General features: G+C 40.6%; 2 protein-coding genes across 5 annotated transcripts in view; both read left to right on the top strand.

Annotated features, from left to right (window-relative positions):
• UPF2 (UPF2 regulator of nonsense mediated mRNA decay) overlaps positions 1-16,594 on the top strand; it is a 48,070-nt gene extending 31,476 nt beyond the window's left edge. For 2 of the 4 annotated variants that reach the window (XM_077337926.1, XM_077337928.1), the window contains 10 exons: positions 582-785; positions 1,393-1,668; positions 2,295-2,478; positions 3,704-3,843; positions 5,843-5,947; positions 7,312-7,410; positions 10,141-10,308; positions 10,860-11,001; positions 11,643-11,763; positions 15,300-16,594. In XM_077337926.1, the coding sequence (XP_077194041.1) occupies positions 582-785; positions 1,393-1,668; positions 2,295-2,478; positions 3,704-3,843; positions 5,843-5,947; positions 7,312-7,410; positions 10,141-10,308; positions 10,860-11,001; positions 11,643-11,763; positions 15,300-15,309 (1,449 nt within the window). In that variant the 3' untranslated portion in view covers positions 15,310-16,594. Of the gene's footprint in view, positions 1-581; positions 786-1,392; positions 1,669-2,294; positions 2,479-3,703; positions 3,844-5,842; positions 5,948-7,311; positions 7,411-10,140; positions 10,309-10,859; positions 11,002-11,642; positions 11,768-15,299 lie in introns of those variants that run through there. The other 2 variants (XM_077337927.1, XM_077337929.1) reach the window with 1 other exon arrangement.
• Positions 1-18,543, top strand: part of NUDT5 (nudix hydrolase 5) — a 119,769-nt gene extending 101,226 nt beyond the window's left edge. Inside the window, exon 7 of the mRNA XM_077337950.1 lies at positions 18,506-18,543. Within this exon, the coding sequence (XP_077194065.1) occupies positions 18,506-18,528 (23 nt within the window). The 3' untranslated portion in view covers positions 18,529-18,543. The remainder of the gene's footprint in view (positions 1-18,505) is intronic.
• Positions 18,544-20,389: the final 1,846 nt, after the last annotated feature.

Below are 20,389 nucleotides of genomic sequence, written 5' to 3'. Positions count from 1 at the left end.
AGAAGATTTTGTATGTCCTCTGAAGTCTGCGTGTGCAACCTAAGAAACAAGGTGCCTTTCACATTTATGTAGTAAAATTTAAATCTTTAATGTGTTTCTTTACTTGTTTCATTATAGATTTTGAAACATTTGGTCGTCTCCAAGCAACAGCTATTGTTCGCACATTTAGAAAAAGCCCACAGTTGTGAATATTTAGGGATAGATAACGAAGTATATAAGTTCTGATATAAAATAAACCCCTGACTTTAAAAGCATAACAGTGCCATCATAAGCAGAGTTATGCCCTTCTAAGCCCTTTGACTTCTGTTGCTTTAAAAGTGGGCATCTCTGCTAAGGATAGCAATGCAAGTAACTGTTGGGATATATAGTGGTATATTGGCCTTCCATATTTCATGAGATAAACAGCCATCAGAATATCCGTATGGAAACAGTGCTGTTCCTCTTATGAAAGCAGGTACCTTAACAGACCATGAAGGCTGACAAGTGTGGTTTTGTAAAACTAATTCTACCTTAATAGTTAGTATAAGACATCCAGCTTCATTTTTTCCATTTGAGATACATTTCTTTGAAATCTTGTTTAGGTCCTGCGACAGATGCGCAAATTGCCGTGGCATGATGCTGAAGTGAAAGACTACGTTATATGTTGTATGATCAACATCTGGAATGTGAAATATAATAGCATTCACTGTGTAGCCAACCTTTTAGCGGGGCTGGTTCTTTACCAGGAAGATGTTGGTATTCATGTTGTGGATGGTGTCCTAGAAGATATTCGGCTAGGGATGGAGGTAAGGAAGAATATTTCAAAACCTTAAAATGTTTAACCACTAGAAAAAGAAAAGCTAAAGCAAATGTTTCTAAATTCTTCAAAATAGAGCAACTCTGTTTTGATAGTAAATTAGAGCAATATTTTTTTTTGAAAAGTCCATTAATTTTATTTTATTCCATGTCAGTTTGTTCTAGACACAAAACAATGAATAAAAATTACAAAAAAATCATTTCTGTGATAGTTACCATGATTGTAGTGTAGTGCTGGTTGCCCCTAACATGAATTACTAGCTGGAATTGTTTGCTTTCAGAACAGATTTGTATTGGTTAGCTGTTAAACAGTTGCTGCAGAGAGAGTGGTAGAACAGTATTACCGATTTTGGTGTACAGTGCCCAGTCCATGAGTACACTGGCTGTTGATGAACAGTTCCAGCTGGTTGTTACCTTAGGAGGCCTTCATACAGTGTGTTTATTTTTACCTAATATATATGAAGGGTAAATTGAAGGAAAGGAGAATGATAGTAGCTGCTTTGAGTACCAATTGGGGAGAAAGATGAGTATAAATTTAGTAAATAAGTATGAGGAAATGGATTCTGGCTTCACCAATGGCATTTTTGTTTGCTGAAGGTTAATCAGCCAAAATTTAACCAGCGGAGAATCAGCAGTGCGAAGTTCCTGGGTGAGCTGTACAATTACAGAATGGTGGAGTCAGCAGTAATATTTCGAACTCTGTACTCATTCACATCGTTTGGTGTGAGCCCTGATGGATCTCCTAGCCCACTTGATCCTCCAGAACATCTTTTCCGAATTAGACAGGTCTGCACCATCCTTGACACTTGTGGGCAATACTTTGACAGAGGTTCTAGCAAACGGAAACTGGATTGCTTTTTGGTCTACTTTCAGGTAGGAACAGGTTTTCATCAGTGGAAAATTTATGCTTAATCATGATACATTTTTCTATATATCATGTTTAAAATAAGTTATTTTTATTGAGTACTGAAGTGTTATACAGTTAATATTTTAAACAGTTGGGGGAAAGGAAAGGAAAAGAGAAGAGGGAGAGAAGGTCAATTAAGTAGTGTAATCGTGAATACTAACCAAAATGATAGATTCAAATGGGTAGCTGTGTTGGTCTTAAAGTAGCACAATAAAATCAGAGTCCAGTAGCACCTTTGAGACCAACAAATATTTATTCAAGGTGTGAGCTTTTAAGTCTGAGGAAGAATGCTTGCACTCGAAAGCTCACACCTTGAATAAATCTTTGTTGGTCTTAAAGGTGCCACTGGACTCTGATTTAATGAAAATGAGTCTTAGCTAATGACACATATCAGTTAAATGAAAATGCTTAATTTAAAAAAATTAGAAGAGATTGTGAAAAAACATTAAAGTGAAAATACAATATAAAGGTAAAGGGAGACAGAGCAGGGAGTGAAGAATGATCCAGTCAGACTGACTGATAAATCTGTTAAAATTCCAACCTTTTTCAATATGGTTGCTCATTCACTTTAGAATTTTTTTTCTTTTTGCAGAGGTATGTTTGGTGGAAGAAAAGCCTAGATGTTTGGACAAAAGATCATCCGTTTCCTATTGACATTGACTATATGATCAGTGATACTCTAGAACTGCTGAGACCAAAGATGAAACTCTGCAATTCACTGGAAGAATCTGTTAGGCAGGTACAAGACCTGGAAAGGGAGTTCTTGATCAAACTAGGTAAGATTGCTACCTTAGGAATGGTGGGAGCTGCAGCTGTTGCCCATTCCTTGGGCATTTCGTGACTTTAAAACATTTTCTGTACCTTAAGCAATCTTGGCTGTAATTTAGAATCACAAAAACAGTGATGTGACATAAGAATATAAAAAGAGCCCTGATGAATCAAACCAGTGGTCCACCTAGTCCAACATCCTCTCTCACAAAGTTGCCAACCAGTTCCTCTGGCCAACAATGGAATATAGTCCGAGGCCATCCCCTGATGTTGTCTCCTGGCTCTGGGATTCAGAGGCTTAGCATCTCTGCAGGTGGAGATTGCCCTCAGTCATCATGGCTAATAGCGGCTGTTGGAAAAGCAGTATGGGAGTCAAAGTTCTGTTTACCTACACCCACCTCTGTGGTGAGTTTGCTAATCTCCCAGTTGGGACTGCACAGAAGGCACAAAGATGAAAACGTGGTTGTACTTACCTGTAACTGATGTTCATTGAGTGTGTTGTATGCGGGCACACATCTCTCCCTCCTTTCCATCTTTGGACCATGTACCTTCTTCAGTTTCCATGGCAGCAGAACAAGGACTAAAGGAAGAGTGCTCCCTCCCCCTCATCATGTGATTGTTTGGACAGGAACAGAACCCCTGTAGCTCTGACTGTGCTGCGGGGGGGGGGGGGGGGCTCAAAGATTCTAGAATATTGTGGAGAAAATTTACCTAGCAGGCATGTTCACATGCAATCCTATGTGTGCCTGCACAGAAGACACTCAATAAATATCAGTTAACTGGTAAGTGCAACCATGGTAACTTCTTTTGTTCTGGCATTTTGAGGAGTGATCCCTGTTTCCTGCCCAGAGTTATAATTGGCAATTTTTTGTCCTTGTATGTATTTTGGCTACAGTATTAATTATTTTAATTATGTATTTTTTGTTGCTTAATAATTTTTAAGGTGTGATTTTAAAATTAATTTGCCACTTTTGTGACCCTTAGGACAGGAAGGCAGGGCATAAAGTGTCAGGTAGCTTGTAAATAAAATTATAATAAATAAAATAAATAATAGTTATACTGTCTTGTATAACTTCCTATGAGGCTTCTGGGAAGATGTTCAGCCACACAATGCATGTGTTTACATAGAAGTAACTGATTTCAGTGGAACTAATAGCCAAATAAGCATGCATTGTAATTAATGCTTTTGCATTTTCTTAACGTATTCATAATTCTTTTTGTGTCCTTGTTTAGGCCTTGTGAATGATAAGGACTCTAAAGGTTCAATGGCAGAAGGGGAGAACCTAGAGGAAGATGAGGAAGAGGAAGAAGGTGGCGTTGAAATAGAAGAACAATCTGGAAATGAAAGTGAAATAAATGACCCAGAAGAAGAGGTAATTCTTTTTTGTTTTTTGTTCCCTTGGCTTATAGAGGGTGGGTAGGGTATTTGGTTGTCCATAGATAATAAGTGGTTAACTTGCTGAGCTGCTAAATTTCAGGGATGTTGTAGACCTAGTAGCTGTTATGCTTAAGGCTCTAGTCTCAAGTGTGCACTCTTATTCTGGAAATAACAAAAATAGCGTTTTGGGGGTTTTGTTCTCTACATGAACATTTATCAGAACTAGTCACTCTTTAAATTTTGAAGGAATAAATTGGTCAAGCTTGTTCTGGTGTGGTGAAGTGCCAAGAGCACAAAGGCATCATGTGAGAAGAGATGACTCTGAGTGACCCACTTTATGGCTTTAGTCGTTTGTCAGATTGAACACTCCCTTGCTGCCTACTGAGACTGGGATAGAAGAAGCACTCCCTCACAATTCTGATCTTCTGCTGGAGGACAACCAAAGAAGACACAGTTGATGTCCTCTTTCCTTGTTCTTGCCTCCCATGACTGCTGATCAGTAATGTGTTTAACAGGATAATCAGGCTTATGCTTGGAGAACCTCAAGTACAGAAGCAGATGCATTACTTTCTGTGGATCATGGCCATCATCTGAGTCTTGAGATAGGAGGGAAAAGAATAACAGTTTTAGAAAATGTTTGTTACGCTTCTAAAGAGCATTGGCTCATATAATGAAATGATGGATTTCAGGTGGTGGCCCTCCTGTTTACCTTCCTAATTGGCCAGGACAGTTATAGGTGCTATTGAAGATGGCTATGACTGAACTAATCCAAAGATTTTTTCAGAAGGTGATTGTGCTTGATATTGCCTTCATGTCCATACGTTCCCAAGCGTATGCCTTTGAGTACATTATTGGCATGTTTATTTTTCTTCTTTAGTTGATCTACACAGCAGCAGCTTCTTTTTTGTTTTTGGAAAGCTAGATCTGTATAAAATCTTTAGGACCCAAGTCAGATTTGTTGAATTCATCTTAACTCATCTTATTCTCTTAACTCTCTTAACTCTCAAGACTAAAATCTTTTTGATGGTTGAAGAATTCCCTAAAATGTGCTTAAAGGAGCACAGGTTTCTTCACCTTGGCAATCAACTTGGCACCAGAATTCAATCCCAGTACTAGTCATCTTCCTCTTCAGATTTTTTTTTGTCTTCTCAGACTGATTTAGCCAAATCAGAATATAGGATGAGGTTTCATGACCCTTGTATTCAGTGTGGGTAATTGTGCCACAGTTTTAAATACCAGCATCATTTGAACGATTATCTTGTTCAAATTACATGTCCTATAGGAACAGTTCTTACCCAGTTTTACTTTTGAACCAACAAAGGAAAGATTGACAGTGTCATACAAAGCAGGACTAATGTTTCTAAACCCATAAACTCCGGTGGACTGAAGGGTCTAATTCTGTTTAGGATGTTTAGTCAAGATGCCCACCTATGCTTTTTCTTTAAGTGCCCCATCCATACGTGGATGGGGAAATATTAGTTGCTCAAGAATAATAACTGACCACTTTTTCAAATAGCTTGCTGCTTTATTAGTAAAAAAATGTTATTCTGTGTTCTGTCACCCTCTCAATCTTGTGTGGTTGTTCTAATGACAACTAATTTTGGATTGGATGGCCCTGTGTATGCAGTAACCTGTAAGATATGGATTGTGTTTTATTTATCAGACATTCTGTTCTTACCTAGAGCTGATACTGAAAGGAAAATTGAACTGATCTACTACAGAAAGGAAATTGAACAGATAATTTCCCTGCATCCTTCTAAGGCAGTCTCCTAAGTTGTTGTTCAGTTTCACCATCAAATGACTACATAAAATTTCAGCATTAATAGGGAAATCTTTATAGGGAATTTGATTAACCATACAGAGAAAATTAAGATAGTGTTTCAAAGTACTGATTGTAGTAAAAATTGTTAGAATATGTGAAAGCAGTTAGCTTTGCAAGCAGGAGAAAAGTTGGACAGTTTTTGATTACACTTCCATACCTCCTAAAATTTCAGGAAGGCTCTGAAAATGAGGATGAAGAGGAGGGAGAAGAAGAAGAAGAGAATACCGATTATCTCACAGATTCAAATAAGGAAAATGAAACTGACGAAGAGAATACTGTATGTATTGCTATTTTAAAAAATATTTGTGGTGGAGTGTCTGGTAATATTTTAAACAGTAGCTACTTAATATTAGTGATGTTGTCTGAAGACTAGGTTGACATGAGAACTGTTTTGTTCTCTGTGGCTGTAGAATTTTCTGCACAGTTTTTAACACTAAGAGACAAAACAGAACAGACATGTTGTATCGCACAGCAGATATTGTTGTCGGTATAAAATTTGTAGAGAACTTCTTTAATACAATAGCCTACAATCCATTATTAAATTGACATATACCAGAATAGAAGTATGATGCAGGACTGATTTTTCTTGACTCCCTCCCTCCTTTTTTAGAGTGGGGGAGAAGCTGCAGCTAATATGTCAGGTGGTTTAAATGTTAGATCAAATGAGAAAACTATGATGTAGGTCAGTGGTCTCCAACCTTTTTATCACCGGGGACTGGTCATCGCTTGACAATTTTACTGAGGCCCGGGGGGGGGGGTAGTCTTTTGCCAAGGGATGTCATCACCGCTGCCTGAGCCCCTGCTCCACTTGCTTTCTCGCCAGTGCCCCTGACTTCCCGCTGCCTGCTGGGGGGTGCTGCCAGCAGCAGCTGTGCAGTGCCACTCCGAGGAGAAGCCCCAGCCATGGTGGCTGCTGGAGAGCACCAAATGTGAGCTGGTGGAAGAGTGGCAGGGCAGCCCCGGAAGCAGCAGCCGAGGAGGAGGACAAGGAGGAGCTGCGGCCCAGTACCGACTGATCCACGGACCGGTCCCGGTCCCTGGACCGGTGGTTGGGGACCACTGATGTAGATCATAGTTATACCCCTTTAGTTCTTACGTTACCACATATAAAGGTTTTTGTCTTTCATAAACTGAGCAGAAGATGTACAGTGTTTCAGGATGAAGAAATTATTCACACAGCTTAGTCTTTGGGGCCCATTGTCAAGAACTGTATTTCTGCTTCTATTATTTATTATATGCATGTCTTATTGCTTTCCTGTTCAGATATCATACACCAGAGATGGTAAGCTTTATAGGTTGGGTCCAGCCAGTTTTTTTGTTTGTTTTTTGCTAAATCTTGCCCATTTCCTCTCTTCATTACAGCACCCATAGTATGTGTTTTCTCTTCATTCAGGTCCCATAATTTTCAGTGTAGCTTTTTGGGTGGTGAGAGTGGAGTTCTGGTTTGTGCATTGTATACACATACCTAAATCAAATTTAAAAAAAATGATTCTTGTTGGGTGAAACAGATAACAAGCCTTTACTGATTAAAATTTACCTAACCCCCAAAGGCCACGTCCAGCCTGTGAGCCCGGAGGTGGAGCTATCCCTAACAGAGGTACAACTAGATAATCAAGTATATTCCCCCCTTCATTTTATTAGGAAGTAATGATCAAAGGAGGTGGACTGAAGCGTGTGCCCTGTGCTGAAGATGAAGACTTCATTCAAGCTCTGGACAAAATGATGCTTGAAAATTTACAGGTATTGCTTGGTGTATTGTAATTTAAACTGGCTAGCTTGTTTTTTTGCAACCACAATACACACAACTTTTTTATTTTAATAATTATTTCCTTTATTTTGTGCTACTGTAAACAACATACAGGCATGATTTTGAAACGCACTAGTACACTTCTCCTTTTGAAGTTCTGTTTTTCCATGGATCTAGTGTTAGGTAGCATTCACTCATGAGATGAAGGTCCTCTTGACTGCTAAGGTCACTGATCTTGCGATTCCTATAAGAGAGGGACTTTTCCCATAGACCTCAGCCTTCAGTCCTGCCCCAAAGCAGTAGAAAGTCGATGGCTGTGCCCCGGACCCAGGGACAGCAGGGAGGGCCCTCACTGATGGCCGTGCTGTCAGAGAACAGCACCTGGGGCCGGGAAGGCCTCTTGCCACGTCTGTGATGCGGCAAAAGGTCTTCCGGGGCCCAGGGGCAGCTGCAAGGCCCCTCCGCCGGGTGTACTGTCGGAGAGCTGACTCCAGGCCCGGGAAGGTCTTTCGCCACGTCTGCAACATGGGGCAGTGCAGGTGGGAGCTGTCCGGGCAGGCCAATTCCAGCTCGGACAGCCGGACTTACTCCACTCTAGGGCCAGTTTCCCTTTTATAAAGGGGAACCCAATGGATAAGATTATTTTTCCATTTGTTTTTGAATTCTTCATTAGTTTATACCATCTCATCTCTTGGGAAGACTCATGTCACATTTAGAATCATAGAATCATAGAATAATAGAGTTGGAAGGGACCTCGTGGGTTACATTTATATACCACCCTCCCCTGGGGCTCAGGGCAGTTCATATGAAATATAGAACAGAACTATACAGAGAAATTGGTAGCCATGGTAATAATAGTAGCAATAATAACAGTAGAACAAATAGTACATTTGAACAATAGAACAGTAATGAAAACAGCAATTCACACTGAAGCATGCCGATGGACCCATGGCTGGTCAGGGGCTCATGGGAATTGTAGTCCATGAACATCTGGAGGACCACAGGTTGACTACCTCTGATATAGAGGATGAAGTTTTCTGTTGCCCCAGAGGGTCAGACCTGAACCAATAAGTTGAAATTAATTCAAAAGAATTTTTGGCTAAACATCTTGCAGCTGTTCCTGACAGAGCAGTTCCTCGGTGGAAGTGGTGGGTTCTCTTTCTTTGGAAGTTTTTAAGCAGAGGCTAGATAGCCATCTGACAGAAATGCTGATTCTGTGAACTTGGGCAGATTGAGAGTGGGTAGGCAAAAAGGACTGATAAAGCTGTTCAGACCGAGCAGTAATCTCAGGGCTCTCTGAGCCTCAGCCACCTCACAGGATGTCTGTTGTGGGGAGAGGAAAGGGAAGGAGACTGTAAGCTGCTTTGAGCCGCCTTTGGGTAGAGAAAAGTGGCATATAAGAACAAACTCCTTCTTCTTCTTTGCATATACCAAGTCTGAAGTTAGTTGGAGGTTCTTGCGTTTTGCTTATGATGGCCTTCCCTCCCAATGCTGGACTCTCCCATTCATTCACAAAACCGCACCATGGGTGTTCACCAAGGCTTTGATTTTTCCAGTTGCACAGCTGAGAACCCAGGGAGTATCACTTTTTCCTTAACTTAATGGCATTTTAATCAGGTCCCTATCTTTCCATCATCAGACACCAAGAACACAGTTTTATTATCAACTGGGAAAAGAGCAATTTAACCCCATCTCGGAGAGTCTCTCATCCAGGGGTTGTAATAGACACTGCTTTGGACAGAGTTTTCTTGTTACAGGAGAGACAGGAGAAGATCATTGGAGGGATTCAGGAAGTTTCAAGACAGCCATGAGTGGGGATGACATTTCTAATAAAGCTTCTAGGCATGATAGTGTCCTGTCAGGAAGTCATACAGTGGCCGTGATTTCATGGCTGGCTGCTACAGGGATTCTTGCTTCATCAGCAGGATGCCATAGGCTGGTGTATATCAGGATTGCTGATGGATGGAGCCCTCCAGATTTTTAGAAGGGTTCTACTTTGGGGTCCAAAGAGCCCATTATTTAAAAACATTAACATATCTGATGGCACACATAAAATATCTGGGTGAGTACATTAGTATTGCCAAGTTGTTAGGAACTGTACCTAGCGTGTTTTGATCTAACAGATCTTCATCAGAGGTGAAAAAACTTATTTGATCTGGTATAGCTAGTTCCAGTCCTGCAAGGTGTTGTTATTTAGCAGAATCCTCTGCCAGCATATATCTTATACCTCCCCTGGATATTTGAGAGTCCTACTGCATGCTGCGTGCTGCTCTGAAGAAAGGTTTGGATCTTTCACCCCAATATTTTATGTGTGCCATCAGATATTTTAATGTTTTTAAATATATGAGCTCCAATAAAATGTTCACTCAGGATTTTGGGACATGTGTTGTGGTTTCCCACTCCTTTTTTCTAAAAATTGTATGTAGCTTTATGCATATTTGAAGTTTGTTATTGAATTGCCTTCTGTTCGTATACATTCATTATACTTAGTGACCTTCTGAGTACGATTGTTGGTATTTATACACAGTGTTTCTTGTCTCTTGAAAGTAAGCTCCTTCAAAGGGCTAGTAGCTATAGGTTTGAATGGCACCTTAGACAGAACCCATAAAGGGAAACAAAAAACCCAACGCTTCTTATTTTTTACATGGAAACTGCTTTGTAAACCTTGGCTTTGGAATCTTGTTTTGGTCTTTGACACTTAAATAGTATGTTAACCCTTTCAGCAAAGGAGCGGTGAGTCTGTGAAAGTACATCAGTTAGATGTGGCCATTCCCCTGCATCTCAAGAGCCAGCTAAAGAAAGGTCCACCGCTGGGTAGTGGGGAAGGAGAATCGGAGTCTGGTGACACTATGCCTTTTGTCATGCTAACTCGAAAAGGCAATAAGCAGCAGGTGAGAAAAAATGAATTCTTCTATTGAAAACTGTTCATCCTTATTTTGTAACTGGGTTGCTTATCCTCTCTTAGGAGAAATCAGCTGTTCCCACAACATTGCCATGTTAAAGCACACCACTTTTCACTTTTGGACAGAAATGTTAGAGCCTTTATTAAGTGCATTTTATGACCTTTTAGCCCATACTTTTCTGTCCATTTATATATTCTGCTGAACAGAGTGATGAAGTGGATTTCCAGCCCACTAAGTATTTTAGGGCGCCCCAATGTTCCTTTTTGGTCTGTTATGATAGACTCACATGGCCAATCCAATAATTCAGTATGCTTTCTGATCTAATGAACACTAATACGGTGTCATGTTAGTTTCATTAGTTTGACTTTTCCCTGCTGAGACACACTGGTGGTGGCAGCAGGGAAGGGGCAGTGTGGGCGCCATTTGCGAGTTGCTAGCTGGAAGTAGTCACTCTGTCCTTTAGTTCAAGGTGATATTTAGTTTGTTTTGTTCTTTGGGCTCTTACAGAAATGTGTCTTTTTTTTCTTTTCTTTCTTTAGTTCAAGATTCTCAATGTGCCAATGTCTTCTCAACTGGCTGCAAACCACTGGAACCAGCAACAGGCTGAGCAAGAAGAGAGGATGAGAATGAAGAAGCTGACACTGGACATCAATGAACGGCAGGAGCAAGAGGACTACCAGGGTAGGAAGAACCTTTTTGAAGGGCCTTGTACAGCTGAAAGTTCGCACACATCCCTTGGGTTCGTCTTACAAAGGCCTTGCATGTGGTCCTGGTTATGCCCGTGTTTCTGTACAGGAGGAGACAGCCACTATGCATATGGGCCCAGTTCAAACTCGTAATACGCTTCCTGCCCCTAAATTTACAGAAGGAAAAAACTCTGTTTTAAAATGGACATAAATCCTGTATCATGGTAATGGACTTGCAGTTTACAGTACCCTCTTATTTGATGACAGTAACTTGCATGTTAATGACTTTCTTGCTAAAGGGTCTAATCCTTTCCCAGAGCAGCACTTTACAGGATTGAGAGCTGTGGCATTTTAATGGAATAGGAATCTGGGACATCTCAAAGGTAGACAAAGTTTATTCTGGTATAAGAGTCAGAGCTTGTGTCAGCAGATCCTGTGGATGTCCCCTTCATGCATCTATGCTAGAATACATTATGTAGGCTTTTATGGTGCTCCTGAACTTCTGTTTTGTTTTGCTGTAACTTGCACTGCTCCGCCTTTAGAATTATGACATTTGAAATAATCTGAGCTCCCTTTGATTGTGCCATTTGCCGTCCATCTCTTAATTTCCTTCTCTTAACCAAAATAAATCCACAGAGATGATGCAATCCCTCGCCCAACGGCCAGCTCCAGCAAACACCAATCGAGAACGGAGGCCACGGTATCAGCATCCCAAGGGAGCACCTAATGCTGATCTAATCTTTAAAACTGGTGGGAGGTAAGAGGAAACTTTGTGTGCCAGTTTCATGGGCTTAATAATAAGTTGGTGGAGATCATGGAGAAGGGTATGGAAAGCCACTTTCTCTTGAAGGTAATCATATTGTAGAATGTAAAGAAACTCTAGCATGAAGCAGGGGCATCATGCCTCTGCTTAAAAATGTATAACTAATGACAGCTTCAACATTTCTAGGATAAAGTCTGTTGAATAGTTTTCTAGAGGAGGCCTCCCAGGAATGAATGGGACTTGTACAATATGCATAAGAAGGGGGTGGAAAGTCATCATTTGGACATAAGATCCCTGCTGGATCAGGCCAGTGGTCTGTCTAGTCAATCCTGTCTCACAAAGTGGCCAACCAGTTTCTCTCAATGGCCAATGGCATAGCATAGAGGCTGAAGCTTAGCTCCTCTGATAAACTAATCCTCCATGAATCTATCTAATCCCCTTTTAAAGCTATTTACTTGTGTGGCCATCATTACATCCTTTAGCAGAGAATTCCACATTTTAATCAGTTTTTTTTTAAAGAAGGAATGTTACCAGCTTAGGAACTTCTGCTACAGGATATCTTTCTTTTGTTTAAAGTTATATGTCTTATTCTGTTGTAAACCCTCTGATTTTTAATAGATTCTGCTGTGAGTGTTCTGTTTAGGGGCAAAGAACCTTTGGGAGAAATGGGAACTACACCTTAGTTCCTCTGCTTTCCTAGAGTTGAAAACCCTTCCCATATTTAAAGTAATCCTGGCAAGAGTCCTAAAATAGGCCCTTTGATCTAGTTTCCAGTGAAGAATTCCCCAAAGTATATGAAAATGCTTTAAAAATATTGCCACCACTGTCCTTCCATTTGTTTATTTAACACCTTTAAATAAAATAACACTTAATTTTTATACCTTTTGTGGCTCAGGGAGGTTGACAGCATGCTTCCATAACAACCAGTATCAGATAAAATCATTGACAGTTTATTGCCTCAGATAGAGGGGCAGGTAGAGTTCTTGAAGCAGGTCTTGTCTCAGTCTCCAGCAGCGAGGCCAGCAGTTCCTGATAGTCCCTCAGGGACCTGACCATAGGCCTGGTGGAACTTGTTAAGTTCCTGCAGGGCCCTGATCTCTTTTTGGCAGAGCGATCCCCCCCAGGCTGGAGCCAAGGCTTAAAGGCCCTGGCCCTGGACAAGGCCAGTTTCACCTCCTTAGGGCTGGGGATCCTGAACAGATTTTGGAACAAAAACGGTCCATTCTAATTCCTTTCCCCAGCCAAGGGAGTAACAGAAACCCCATGTGTCTGATAGCAGGGAAGATCTTCAGAAGGGTTTTGTCTTTGTCTTCCCAAAGATTATTTCCTGAGAAAGATGGTAAAGAGTACTGGCCAACACTGTATACTAACCAATTAACTACCTATCCTTTTAACACTGGCTCACTGTCTAAAGAAAGGTACAAGAATTCATGGTCAGGTCATTTGAGCTACTCTCCAGACTGATTGAGGCCATTTTTAGTTAATTTTTTTCCTACAGTAGGTTCTCTGTAATAGAAGTTAAGAAGGCCAAGATGGTTGTTTGCCTAAGTGTGCCCTAGAGCAGGGGTAGTTAACCTGTGGTCCTCCAGATGTTCATGGACTACAATTCCCATGAGCAAACACTGGCAGGGGTTCATGGGAATTCATAGAATCATAGAATCATAGAATCATAGAGTTGGAAGGGGCCATACAGGCCATCTAGTCCAACCCCCTGCTCAACGCAGGATTAGCCCTAAGCATCCTAAATTGTAGTCCATGGACATCTGGAGGACCACAGGTTGACTGCCCCTGCCCTAGAGGCATCCTGGTTCATAAAATCAAAGCTACTGTGACATAACAGTCGTCCCTCTTCCTTCCTTTTGTTGACTTCAGTGCTGTCTCTTGCATTGGCCCCTTTATCTGATAACTGCTGCTGTCCTAGACTGCAAGTTGCTGTGATGTGGTCCCCCTCTGAGCTGCTTCATACATTAAACAGAAATCCAGTGACACCTTAAAGATACATTATTTCAATATTAGCTTTTGTGCTGTCTGTGATTTACAAAAGCTCAATGAAATAAATGTTTAGCCGCTGGACTTTTGTATTGCTATAGCAATTCAGCTGCCCCTATGCCTGCTTCATAGGCAGCCCTATTTGCCAGTCTGTATGTACAAAAAAATAAGTGCATATGTGGTCTCATGGTAATGAGTATCCAAGTGTCTGTTCACCACAAAAATATGCTCAAAACTGCAAGTCAGTGAGGGTGACTGACAGCATCTTATAGTCCAGGGATATGGGAGAGAAAGGCGGTTGGCAGTGAGTCTTCTGCTTGTCAAGAAGCTGACTCAAGAAGCTGCTACTTCAAACCAAAGGAAAGAACAGAATTTATAAAGAGTGTAGAACTCTTGCCTCTCCAGTTTCATTGTTATTCCTATTTTTGTAACATGATCAGGTGTGAGAGGGGGCAGAGACAATGGTGAAACTGAGATTAGTCATGGAAAACAAAGTGAGTTTTGGTACTAGTAGGCTCCAAATATAGAAGACAAAGAATTATTCTTGGGCATCTGCACAGCATCATGTTGGGGACGGGAAAAAGACAAAGCAACTTGGCAAAATATATAACTTGTTTGTTTGCAGACCCCTTTTTCAGATATATGTGGTCCCCACTTCAAATAGATCTAGACTTCTAGTCTGATCACACTGAGTATAAATGATACTTACAGGACATGAAGTAGCTCATGACTTGCAGACAACAGCCTCTAAGGACTGAACAAACCAACCAAGTGAGGGGATTAAGGCGCAGTCTATAGCTAGCAAAGCTATGCATTCTATTCCAGGTTTCTTTGTTATCCCATGTTTCCTGGGATGCTCAAATGGAAACTAAAGGATCATACCAGTCCTTATGTTTGACTCCTTACATGTTCATTACAGAAGATGGGTGAGGGGACCATGCATTCTAGACAGATTTGTGTGTGTGGTGGTGGAGGGGGGGGGACACAACTGCAGATACCTAGTCACTTGAGCTGTTCATTAGATGTCAGCTTTTAATGTGGCACTGTAACATACATATTGTATATGAAGAATGAGTACAAGAAAAGCTGTATTTTGTGATCTGTACAAAATATGCAACTCTGCATTACTGCTCTTGTATAGTTTATTCTGCAACTTGTATGTCTTGTTTTGCTGTGTAGTTTGGGCCAAGGAGCTACACAGGCCACTCCACCCATATGCTCTGGCTGTTCTCAACCTTATTCAGCATAGTCTCTTTTTCTGAGACGTTATTGAGGTCCCCAGCATATGGTCAATTGATAGAGGTTCAGAGATTACATCTGCAAGTTCTTTTTCTACTCTTTGATGCAATTCCTCTAGCCCAGAAGACTTTGTTACATTTAAAGAAACTAGGTGTTTGTGGACTGCCCCAACAGTGATCCTAAGAGAAGACTGAGGAGAAATAGGAGTTAATCATTTAGTTAACTGCATTTGGCACAAAGCACTGCCATGCAGCCTTAGTTCTTCACTATTCATGCTCTCTTCTGTTTTGTTCCCTTTTTAGGAGACGTTGATCCAGCTGCAAGCGTCATTTCATTAGGTCCTGTATCTCCAATGTTGTGGATTAGTGGAGTTCTCCAGCAATTGCATGAGAGCAGTGGACACATCTGAGCGCATCAGTCTAGAGAGTTCAGAATCGAAAACCTGGGACAGGCAGGCTGGGGCCATAGAGCAGATACACCAGCCTCCACTAAAAACAGAAATAGCGGAAGCTTCCGGTCATGGCCTACCAAAAAAAAAAATATAAAGCATTTTGTTATGGCACCGTGTGAGGGTTAATCTTCTCATGAGAATGGCAGTCAATAAATGAGATGGTTAACTTTACTAAGTGAGCAGTTCAGTTACAGCAAAGAACAATGGATTACAGCAGAGCAGAGACGACTGTGATGGTTGAAAGTGTGTGTGGGGAAATCAGACCTGATAAAGAGTGGCGTTTCCTTGGAATTGAACATGGCGTGTCAGGAGAATATTTATTGGGGGGGCTTCGGGTCTGCAATACAGAAGGGATGGAGCGAAAGGTAAATATCATGTAGTGAACCCCAACAAGTAGGATAAGCGAAACCAAAGCCCCAGATGTTCCACAAGAAAAGGCTTCTATTCTGAGGGGAAGGAACCCTGCTCTCCGAGCCAGGGGAAGGAGAGCGAAGGTTGGAAGAAGGCAGGGCAGGGCACCAGAAAGATCCCAGGAGGGGGCATGAGCTCCTCAGGGTCAGTGAAGAGGACGGGAAAGCCAGCCACGCTGACCTCCAGTTGCCTAGAACAGCCTGACAGCAGCCTAAGAACAGGAATGTAGTGGCGCTCGTTGGAAGCATTGTCGAAAACCAAAATGTGCCAGTCAGCATGACAAACAGATGCCGTGAAGTGGAGCTGAATGTTCTGTTGACTTACATGCGTTGTTAAGCCTCTGTCTATATATTTAAAAAAAGGAGAAAAAAATAGTTGGCAACAAGTAGAATTTTTATTTTTCTAAAGGGAAATGAGGTTTCTTGGTCAGTTTCTGACAATCTTGTTTGTTAGCATAGTTGTGGGGGGATTATTTTATTTTTGATTGCTTCTATGTAGGTTGTAGTACATTCAGTTAATAAGCACATCTGTACGCTACTGATTTTTTCTAGCAATTTTAAAATTTCTTTCTACCACTGTTGAGTTCTGCATGTAGAATTGTAAATGAGACTTGTACGCACTTGTAACATTTCTCTCTCACGCACTCACACGCAATCAGAAATGCCACCTGATCTTCACCAGCTTCAGAAATCTGATCTTTGCCGATGCTGCAATAAAGTGTTGTAATTTAGAGTTGTTCTTGTCTCTCTGTGTCCCATTTTAGCCCAGGGGCTTTGAAGGAAGGTTTATCAATAAAGACTTTTCTTTAGAAAGCTAAGCTCCAGAGAACTCATTTGAACATAGGAATCTACTCCATCAACCTCTGTTGTGACCATCACCAGCCCTCTGTTGTGACCACCACCAGCCCTCTGTTGTGACCACCACCAGACTATGCAGAGTGGCCCTGAATTTCCCTGTATGCAAGTATGGACACCACCTTCCAGTTATACACTTATAGGTATATTCACTGGAATGTTATGCTTTTCCCTTTAAGCAAGAGATGACACCAATCATAATACCACAAGCTAATTTCCTTGTGAGTAGCAGGCAGTGTGTGTAGCATATGTGCCACTTTTCAGGAAGGGAAGCTGGTTTTGTGGGTCTTTTTCTCTATAAATCCCAAGTTGCATTTCATATTCATGGCTTCTGTGCAGTCTGGTCCCACATGAGACCAAAGGTTGCAGGCCAGCTGCAGACAATTTTGTTGAGATTCCCAGCTCTTTCTAAAAAGCTTTAGGAATGTTCTCTTTCCCATCTGGCACACACTAGCATTTCCCACCCAAATCAGGGTGTGATGGAGGCAGGGAGAGCCTTCCTCAGTCCTCTCTTGACCTCTGTGGAGACAGGGCCTCTTGACCTAGCTCTTCGTTTTCCCTCAGCTATTTCTTCAATTTCTGCCATTGGTCTGTGAATTTTTTTTGGTGCATTTAGTCTATCCTTTCTTGATGGTGTTATCTAAAAAGTGCAAGGAGTGTGGAGAAAACACACATTTCTCTTCAGTTACTGTTTAGTCACACAGTCCTGTTTCTGTCCACCAGCCCTGCCTTCTAGTCTTATTAAGCAATAATCCCTAAGTAATGGTGTAATGCATTGTCTCAGTGCAAGAATAACTGAGACATTTTGATAAAAGGGATAAACTTAAAAGCCTATCAAGCCAGAAGTAAAAATTGTGAACGGTAGGGAAAAAAAATCTAATCCTGAACAGTGGGATTATGTATGTTCCGGTTACCAATAATTTGAAAAGGGGAAACATCATTTTAATGTGCTATATAAAGATCTAGTGGCACTTCCTGTTTCATAGTCTAATGAATTATTCATGGCACTGGTAAAATGCCTCACTGAGGGTAACATGTCCAGCAGGAAAAAAAATTCTTAGAATTCCTAAAGAAGGTAGTCTGTTTTATATTTGAGGCATATACATTCCCAATGATAACTAATTGTCAAAAAAATGTTTCCGTAAGTAATAAATACCTTCTGAGTCAGAAAAAGAATCAGGCATTTTCATATTTGAATTGTTAAACATATGTTGCTATATTTTACTTTTATGCATGCCAAATGCAATGAAGCCCCCCCAGCTTTGGTTGAGTCTGACAATGTAATTTGGGTTTCTTGCAGGAAAATAATACTTGCTTTTTCTCTTTTCAACTTATAATTTTCTTTGCTTACAAAGTTTATTCGGGCCATTAGTATTTACTGGGGGAAAGCTTTATTGCATCCATTAGTAAGTAGGAGAATTATTGATTAAAATCTATGAAGAGGAAAGTTATCTTATTTCTTCTTACATTGTCCACTGTCCTTACATTATAATTTCTGCCTTTATATTTGAAATGTAGCTCAAAGAAGAAATTCCCGTAATATGGAATCAACCATTCCTAGTTAAGACAATTCATTTGAGAATTTTTTGTTACATCTTTTTTTGCAAAATACATGGGGAAAAACTTATATTGCCTCACCACTCAATTGTAATGGGTCTTCTGTAAGTTTACCAAGAATTGGTTCTTTAATAATTACTGAATAAAAAGGGAAATGGAAATGAGTCAAATGACAGGAAAAAATGTAATTAAGATTTACTTTTGAAATCTTGTACGAGAACAGTCCTTGTGGTAGCTGAAGGAGATACTGGCAGCTGAAGGAGATACTGGCAGAATACAAATATAATGCACACATATTCCATGATTTGGTTTTATGATTTTTAAAATGTTTATGGCTGATGGTTGTTACCAATAAAACAGAGTAACTTCAACATGTAAAAGACGGCATTATTTTATGAAGAAGTTTAGTGGCTTCTTGCAACGTTTTTTGTATTCCAACAAACGAATTGGTTTCAGTTGATTTCATGATGGGAAATTTTAACAGGTTAGCAAATGGTGTTTTATTCTGCCCAGCTTCGTCCAAGCAAATCACAGTACTACATTCAGCAATAAAACTGAGAATGATTTAGAACTCATAATGCAGAACCGTATTAATTTTTAAATTAAAATTTTTAAAACCGGTTCATTCCAGCAGGGCTGGCAGCACGGGTTCTGGTCAATAGTATGTGTAGTGATCTAGAACTGGTATCCTTAACATCTTAACGTTTTTAGAGCTATTTCCAGTAGTGGCAGTGATCACTATGGATGTGCACAGAAAAAAATTCAGTGGTTTTTAGATTCAACCTGAATCGATTCAGCCAATTCAAATCATCCCAAAACACTGGTTCGATTTAATGATTCAGATTTGGGTGATTTTGAGTTCAGCTGAATCAGTTTGGGGCCATTATAACCTATGGTGCCATTGAAGTCAGTGGGAAATTTTGCCTTTTCATCTATTTTGTGGTCTGGGTAGGTGGGAGTTTGAGATAAGGGCACTAAATTTGCATTGTAGCTGCTGGAGCTTCCAGAATCCCAAAGTTTATGAAAGATAGGATCAGGGGGTCCAATTCTATGGGCACCCAGAGAGGATGCCCCAATCTGACCCCCATTTTTTTTCCTATGGTGAGAAAAAAGGACGAGAACAGAATCACCCTGGAATTCGATAGTGGCCCTTTTGGATTCTAGAAATATTGGACCTTCCAATCCAATCCTTTTGAAACTTGGTATTTTCCCAAAGGGCTGAGCCAAATTGCCCATCCCTATGCTTTAAAGTAGCTGAATTAGTGGTATCCGAATCATGATTCGGATGCAATTCAGATGTTCCATTATAGCTTATGGCACCATTGAAGTCTATGGAAATCTGAAAAGTACCCAAATCAGCATTGATTTAGGTACGTTTTGGCTTATCTGAACCAAATTGACCATCCTAGTGATCACTTAGGGTAAATACTTTCATAATAAACATTACATTTTGGTATGATAATCAGGCTGTTACCAGCAATATTCTTTCTCTGAGTGAATGATGTGCCTTGTATGCAAATTTGTATTTGTTTGCCTCTTGGGTAATATTTCCTTCTCAGCAAAATATGTTACAGGTGTCAATAACAACATTGCTGACACCTTATTTTGATTTCAGGATGAAAGGTTTCAGAACTTAGGCCCTCCCATTGGAAACGCAGTAGCAAAATAAGAGTTTTGCATAGGAATCAGTTAAGTGCTAAGGAAGTGTTCCTTAGTGTTTACATGTCTTTATGGTATGTATCATTTTACATAACCAAACAGAACTAGTGGGCTCAGTTGTTTTCTCTGCCTCTGCCTACCGCTGAGTCCCCCAATACCCTGTTCCAGTATGTACCAGTCACCATTGAGCACTACAGTAAAGAGCAGGAAAAGGTGGCATTTAGTTTTAGGATTTGCAGCTTTAGCATCCATTGCTCTCTCATAATCATCAATCTATTCTATAATTTCCCTTCCTCCAGAATTAAACTGGCTATGAGACCCATGCGTGCCCCAACATTGCATTTGCAGCCAAAGGTCCCTACTATAGTTTAGCATTACAGGTTTGTTTGCCCAGTTGTCTCAAGCCTTGCTGGTTTCCTTCCCATGACCTTGCAAGTATGGAAAGCAATAGATATGCACG

This window comes from Paroedura picta, chromosome 5, assembly GCF_049243985.1.
Source record: "Paroedura picta isolate Pp20150507F chromosome 5, Ppicta_v3.0, whole genome shotgun sequence".
Lineage (NCBI taxonomy): Eukaryota > Metazoa > Chordata > Lepidosauria > Squamata > Gekkonidae > Paroedura > Paroedura picta.
Note: the sequence above shows the minus strand (reverse complement) of the source record. Positions and strands in the feature narration are given on the sequence as shown.